At 44.8% G+C, this 7,782-nt stretch overlaps 1 protein-coding gene across 2 annotated transcripts; it reads right to left on the bottom strand.

Moving 5' to 3' along the window:
- Positions 1 to 507: 507 nt before the first annotated feature.
- irx6a (iroquois homeobox 6a) lies at positions 508 to 6,482 on the bottom strand. 2 transcript variants are annotated; one of them, XM_060071567.1, is made up of 7 exons: positions 6,001 to 6,482; positions 4,903 to 5,166; positions 4,419 to 4,528; positions 3,912 to 4,207; positions 2,613 to 3,347; positions 2,091 to 2,202; positions 508 to 1,551 (listed from the first exon to the last, which is right to left on the bottom strand). In XM_060071567.1, exons 1-6 carry the CDS (start codon positions 6,067 to 6,069, stop codon positions 2,096 to 2,098), a joined length of 1,581 nt encoding a protein of 526 aa, XP_059927550.1. In that variant the 5' UTR covers positions 6,070 to 6,482; the 3' UTR covers positions 508 to 1,551; positions 2,091 to 2,095. The 2 variants fall into 2 exon arrangements, with proteins under 2 accessions (XP_059927550.1, XP_059927552.1); XM_060071569.1 differs by having other exon boundaries at positions 4,903 to 5,116; positions 6,001 to 6,477.
- Positions 6,483 to 7,782: the final 1,300 nt, after the last annotated feature.

Below are 7,782 nucleotides of genomic sequence, written 5' to 3'. Positions count from 1 at the left end.
TGGGTACCGTCTCTTTGCTTTGCTTTGCTTTACTAAATCGTTGTTGGCTTAATATCACTCCTAAAATGCTGCGGGCCGCACTAAATTTGACCCCCCTTGAACCAGGTCTAACTCATGGCGTACGGCTATTGGCAATTTAGTCCTCTAAAGTGATCCATATTTAAACACACCAAACGAAGACAAAATAAATCCCGTAGACATTCTGTTATTTCAGAACAAATCATCTTCATCTCGAAGTCACAACAGGAGATAAATATATCTCCCGTCCTCTCTCTATCTCTGGCCCCTATCCTTCAGGCATATGGAGGACTGTAGTGCGTCTGGATACTCCCAATGCGCCATATGCTGTTACGCGCAGAATCTCTTGGATCCGAAGTGATTTGACACGTTGTCTGTTTTACTGAGAGGGTCGTCTTGTGGTATCGTGGTGTTTTCTTGTTTTGCCTTATTCACAACAGGCCGAATAATCCAGAACTCAGTATCAAACGATAAATCACAAACACCTCATTTAGGATTGACAAATGAACATGTTTTTATGTTATTTGTTGAGCTGTTGTTGGTTTCATATGTGAACATAAATTAAATCAACAGAATAGACACAAACCGTAAAGTAACTTAAAACTTAAAAGAAGAAGATTTAGCTGTGTATCTATACACAGCTAAATCTTCTTCTTTTAAACGACAAATGCTACGTCGTTTTGATCTTACAAATGACCTTTTAATTAAAACAATATGAAGTTCTTGCATGGAACAAAGCAGCCTTCGCCCTTCCTCCTATAACATTACAAAGTGTTTGATGCATACTGATTAAATGCTCACGATGGAGATTTGATGTTCTCTTTCTTCCTCGTCTTGTTCATTTGTCTCACGTCTTCCAGCGAATTATTAACTCAGTCACAATGATGAACTTTGATCAAATGCATAACCTCAAATGTTTTAATTGGCTGATTGTATGTCAAACTTCATACAAAAAAAGGAAAATGTGACTGACATCCAGAAGTCTTTCGAAAACGGCTTTCTTACATAAATATATAAAAAAGAATGGCAAACATGAACGATAAACATGAGGAGAAAAAATTGCATTTCGGGTCTCCACGCAAAACAACAAAAATCCAGTCTTTTCTGTCAAGTTTACAATCGGCCAAAATATATGAAGCAAAACATTACGCAGCGACAACGAAAGAAGATTTAACGCAGGATTTCAATGATCAGTTGAAAATAAATAAATAAATAAATATATAATAAATTAAGTCACAAAGTACAATTTCAAACGACAACATGAATAAGGTTTGCTACACAACACGGTTCCCCATTTACAAATGATCCGGCTATTCTCTGCCGTTGGATTTACAATTCTAGCATAAACTCATCGACACCATAGAAAAAAAAATGAGTGTGCAAAATGTCGGTCATATCCACAGTAAGAATAATCATTTCCCTCTGCAGGAGTGTCAGGTAATCCACGCGTAATACTCCAAACGCTCCTGGACCATACTTGTAATTTAGTGCATAATAGAAGTCCCACTCGTATATCCCGGTGCACAAATACATCTGAACGACAGAGAGACAGAGAGAGAGAAAAAAATGCATGAAATTATTGTTTAAAACAAACATATAGTTAAATTGTAACGTTTATAATAATGTAGTCATGTACAATCATGTTATTATTTTCTTTGTTTGTACTGTTTACACACATTTTATATGTATGTTTGTGAGTGTGCTTGTGTGTGTGTGTGTGTGTGTGTGTGTGTGTGTGTGTGTGTGTGTGTGTGTGTGTGTGTGTGTGTGTGTGTGTGTGTGTGTGTGTGTGTTTGTGTGCATGTTAGTTTGTGTGCGTGTGCTTGTGCTTGTGTGTGTATCAATTTCCCAGTTAAATGCCTGGCATGGTTTGGTTCTGCTTGTGCGTGTGTTTGTTTGTGTGTGTGTGCTTGCGTGTGTATCAATTGCCCAGTTAAATGCCTGACAATGTTTGGTATTGCCTGTGTGTGTGTGGGTGTGTGTCCGGCCGGGTTTGTGTTCGGCGTGACTGCATGCCAAAGTTCTTCCTCCAGCAGCAGCAGCTCATGTCATGTCAGTGTCCGTTGGCTCACCTCCTTCACCTCTTCATCACCGCTCTGAACGCCGTGACCTTGTCTTCCTGCAGACTCGCGCATGCCCTGCTGAGGTCAGGCGAGTCTGTCTCCGCCTTGACACCAGCGAATCCTGAACACACACACAAACAGGCACATAAACAGACACACACACACACACACACACACACACACACACACACACACACACACACACCCACACACACACACACACACACACACACACACACACACACACACACACACACACACACACACACACACACACACATACACACACACACACATAGACACACAACCACACACAGGCAAACACACAAACGTACACACACGCACACACATACAAAAACAAACGCACACGCACACATGCAAGCAGACACACACACACACATTTGTATTAATGGCCGAGTAAATACAACCCCAAAGAAAATAAAAACATACAATTTTAGCATTTTCCTAAATACCCCCTAAAAATGTGAGTCCTCCTTAAAGAAATAAGGTTAAAGTCAAACGGCGCCGTACCTTCGATGCTGGCAAACTGGCAGGCGTCCTGGAGCGAGGGGAAGGCGGAGCACGACAGTCCCAGGGCCTTGTGGCCGTAGCCCCCCGCCCCGTACAGCTTGGGGTGCAGGGGGGGGCCCTCCTGGAAGGGGTTCTCCGCGTTGGTCGCGTGGCTCGAAGCGTGGAGGCCCCCGCCTCCGGTGCCGCCCCGGCACGCCACCGCAGGGGCCTGGGGGGGCCGGGAGCCGTGCAGCTGGCAGTCCCCGCCCGGGTGCCGCCCCTCGGCCCCGGGATGGGGGCTCAGGACCGCCCCGGGATGGGAACTCAGGATGACCCCCGAGGCGGCGGTGCGCGCCAGGGACCAGATCCTGGGTTTGTCGGAGGCCTCGTAGTGGGACAGGGACAGGGCCCCCGGGGGCCCACAGGACGAGGACGAGGAGGAGGAGGAGGAGGTGGTGGTGGTGGAGGAGAGGGGCTTCAGAGGCACAGAGTCCAGGAAGTCGGAGGGCAGGCCGGGGAGCGAGGTCACGCTCTTGACGCCACAGGGGAACGGGTGGAAGCCGGGGTGGAGGCTCAGGGGGAGCTCGGAGCCGCGATCCCCCTTGGCGGGGGCCCCGGACACGGCCATGGCCCTGTGGAGGTCCTGCTCCTCTGAGGGGCCCTTCTCACAGTCGCTGTCCATCTTGTCACAGTCCTCGTCCTCCATGTCGTCCAGGTCGCTGAGGTGCAGGTCCTTCTCCTTGCAGTCGCTGGAGTCTGGGGGCGGGGGGGGGGGGCAACAGAGGGTTGAGGTCATGTTTGGACTGTCAACACGTCAATGGGAAAAAAGTGTTCTCATCGGCCAGGAAAATCTGAATAATAAACACGTTGCCATATACTTCTTTCACTGCCCGGACAAAAGTTATTGCACGTTGAGAAGTAAGGAGAATAGGTTGGATTCATATCTAATGGAACTAATTTCTTGTGCTTAAAAATAGTAATGATCATCTTGTAGCGTCTTACCCTAGCCATCTTTTTTGTATACAGGGAATGGGTTAACCTGGCGATTGTTAGTGCTTGGCACTTGGTTCTGTGAACCCCCTTATTGTACCTACAGGGATATATTGTTTCTCTTTCTTCTGATAAATGCACTTATTATAAATTACTTTGGATAAGAGCGTCTGCTAAATATCCTAAATGTTAATTTAGTTTAGAAGTTTAGAAGTTGCACATTTCTTCAACTTTTACAAAAGTTTCACATAAGTTTACGTGTCCATAGGTTGGACTTAATGTCCACCTCTGTGTCCAGCGTGTGTGGCGATAACCTCATCTCCAATGTACCTTTGGTGACGCAGTCCAGGTCGCTCTTCTCAAGGTCATCCTTCCTGTCCTCGCCGCCCTTGTTCTTGGGGGACCAGGTCATCTTGTTCTCCTTCTTTAGCCTCCTCCTGGCGTTGGCGAACCAGGTGGACACCTGTGTGAGGGTCATCTTGGTGATGATGGCCAGCATGATCTTCTCGCCCTTGGTGGGGTAGGGGTTCTTGCGGTGTTCGTACAGCCAGGTCTTCAGGGTGCTGGTGGTCTCCCTTGTGGCGTTCTTCCTCCTGGCTGTGCTGTTGAAGTCCACCGTCCCGTACCTGATGGGGACATGAACACCATACATGCTTGTTAAGACGGATGTTGGAAAGAAGCCACGTTTTCGAACCATGTTACAAAGTTTCACTGGAAAGGCTCACTATGAAGTTAAATATTTAAGAATTGTGGATGAGAGAAGTTGTTTTTTCATGTAGTACGGTAGTTTGTCTGAGCAACTTTAAGGTAATTGGAGAGACATTAAGGGAGGCTTACCTGTCGTACTGGTACTGTCCGAGCGAGTGCTCGTAAGGATAGTATGCCGCAGTTTGGGTGATGCCAGAATGAAGTGTCCCAGTGCCATCTTTAATATCATACTGGGGGTTCTGTAAACCAGAGGCAGAATGAACAAACATAAATACAACAGTCACAAGAACAAACATCATAAGATGCTGAACCATATATTCCATATTTTGATTCTAACAACAATTATAGAGAATAAAACAGCTCTACATGTTTTGTGACAAACATTAACACAAACATATTAATTAATTCAGTAATGTAAATAATCACAATGCACCATTGTACTGTCAAAGTCTAGAAACAATTTAACTTGATAACACTCTAAACCATGCTAACTGCTTTGTAATAATTTAAACAGATTACAACAAAATAACGGAAACGGATTAATCAACCGCATCGATCCCCCAGCCAGCCCCCCGCTTGCAAGCTGAGCACCAGCAGAGGAGGGTGAACCCACCAGCGTGGAGTAGATGGCGGACGGCTCGGTGCTGTAGGGGAAGTAGTTGGCATAGTTCTGGCTGGCGGCAGCCGCAGCCGCATAAGGGGAGCTGTACATGCCGAGCGCGGCGCCGAGCTCCGTCCTGGTGCTCGCCAGCAGACGGTTCTCGTAGGACGGGGGGCAGCAGAAGGAGGCTGCGGACGGGGAGCCACTCGTGCAGTCAGAGCCTGACCTGGAAATCGAATCGCAGCAAGTCGTACTGGGGTTTGCCGACACGAAAAACTGCATGAAGAAGAATTGTGGATAGATATGTGTCATTGGAGTCTGTCTTTATCCGGAGAGTCTGTGATGATAACCGTCCAGTGAGTGAATTGTAACGGGCATGGCATTAGTCTCAGACATTAAAACACTGGGAATTATCACTGGATCTGCACAATTAGGTGATTTTAAGGTAAGACGGATAACAGAGTGGAATCAGGGTTCATTCTTTTTTTTTTTATTATCAGGAAAAAACAATATAAATCAGTTTTAAATATGCAGTCATGTATGATTATAACTCCTGCATGTTCTAATTATTTCATAAATTTCCCGACGCAGTGCTGTATAAAGAAATCGGACAGGGCTAAAAGTTAGGTGATAACTTTACTCCGATTAAAACTTTCTTCCCATAATGGACTTCCACTAAACCTAATTTAGATAATGTCGTCAAACGACCCGTTCGTTAATTAAACTAACATGCAAACATGATATCACAGCCACGATTATAAAAACAAAAGTTTTTGATTGTTTAACAGTAGAGACCACATCACAGGACACCCAGTCCATAGTGTCTTATGCATCGATCGCTATTGTCATCCTAACGACACGTGAGTTCATCCATAATTCACTGTAATTGGACATGTGTGTGCGTCTGTGTATGTCAATATTTGTGTCGCCAAAAAAGCGCCATGCACAACGTTTCAACTCCAAGAGCAGCCAGACACTCAGTTATAAAAGCGAGGAATACTCAGACCTCCCCAAAAAATATGTAAAATAATAAAGTAACATAGCCTGCCTAAACCTTTTTTTCTTGTATTCCTACGAACAATTACGCACATATTAAAAGGTAGTTCTTACCTGTGAAGTTGCATTGTAGGGGTATCCAAACTGCGAGAAAGACATAGTTGTCTTGTCTATTGTAAGCATCAGCAATATTCTTCACCCTTGATCGATTGTAACCAATTCTACTTCAAATCCAGCGTCTCGCACACATTTCCACGCACGGCCTTTCGCTCAATAATAGATGACTGCACTCATATGAGGCAGACTTTAGGCTGGTACCAGCTGCAGATATAGTTTTATATGAATGAATAATCCCCAACCCAATGGACTTGATAAGAAGAAATTAAATTAAGCGTCATTAAGTATAAAAATGTTGTTGTGTGAGCCGAAGAAGGCTTAAAGGATAACGTAAGACTTGCAAGATATGGATTCAGCTTGTCCTATTATTTGTGGCTCTATAGTTCTTTAGCATTCACCCATGCAAGGGTATCAACGTGACGTCACTGTAATCCCGACACGGCAGGGTAGCGGGATGGAATAATGGTTTTGCCAATCACGTCCAACATTACGTTTTCTTAAGGTGCACACTGTAGCACAAGCATCCCCTTCTGTGTGTACCCCCTATTGTTCACAGATAAAAGACGTAATCAGGACATGGGTGTTAAAACACTTAACCCCGCACGCTTAAAAACAATCATGATTACAACCGATTTATAAGGATTTGTATGGAAGTTAATTGAAATTATAGAAAAATATATTTTATTTTATTTTGGCCATAAAAAAAATACTCGACGTTTTTCCACAAGAGGTTTTTATTTATTTTGCCAACCAGAGGTCCAGCCTTGTGTTAATGACGATGGTGTTTCTATTTTTCTCTATTAGAGAAAGGGGAAGACCCAGAAGGAGCGGATAGAAGGGTTTTGGCAGGTCAATAGACCAGTGATTGATGTGCGCCTGGAGACCATACGTGACCATTACGCATAATGCGTAATTGTATCAATTAACAAATGGATACATGCCCTTGTTTAACCAACGCGTAACAGAGTGAAAATATGCCTTAGAGGTGAAATCCGAAGAGCTGTGCTAAAAAAGACAATGTAAGCCCTGCTCTCCACTCTAATTAAATATCCGTGGATGGGGGCGACGAGAATTGCATTTTAATTGAATGACGCTCAGTTGAAAGATGGGGAAGGAATGAGGCGGCTGCCTCTCAGTGAATGAAACGAGAAGTCATTTTAAGCTTTATTAAATCAGCAAGTCAACCATCACCAGTTTGCCTTTTTTTTCTTTCCATCTTTCCCGCACACGCTCATAAACATCAACAACTAAACGTGTCTCCGCCCCCCCCCCCCCCCCCCCTTCACCGACACTGGAAGAACGGTTGACGACGCATATCTTCCCCCCACCCCCGTTTTTCTGTATCATACATATCCACAGCCTATTGGAAATGACAAAGATGATCGGTCCCACTCACTCGTGTGATGCGTTTGAATTGGTATATGGCGGATTATACAAGGGCTACATCGTCATGATTGATGCCGTGCGTGTGCCAGAGACCCACGTGTCTTATCTCTGCACCACTGATGAAAATCAAGGTTCTTCCCCCGAGACACTTCTGCGATGACGGCGTTCCTCTTCGAGTGGCGCCAAAGAGCTGCATGGAGAGATGGGATCCTGCCGGTGAGATGATACACCCTGTGGATAGAGTGGTCGGGCTTCTTGTAGCCTACTCTCCAGGTCGGGAGAGAGGTTATATATTTATCTCTTTGTATATATATATATTAGTATTTAAGGAATAATTTCCCTTGACACAAGAGAGTGACAATATATCGATGAGCCTCAACTGTCAGAAAATCC

Source organism: Gadus macrocephalus, chromosome 14 (genome assembly GCF_031168955.1).
Source record: "Gadus macrocephalus chromosome 14, ASM3116895v1".
NCBI classification, from domain to species: Eukaryota; Metazoa; Chordata; class Actinopteri; order Gadiformes; family Gadidae; genus Gadus; species Gadus macrocephalus.
This window is presented reverse-complemented; position numbering and strand designations above follow the sequence as displayed.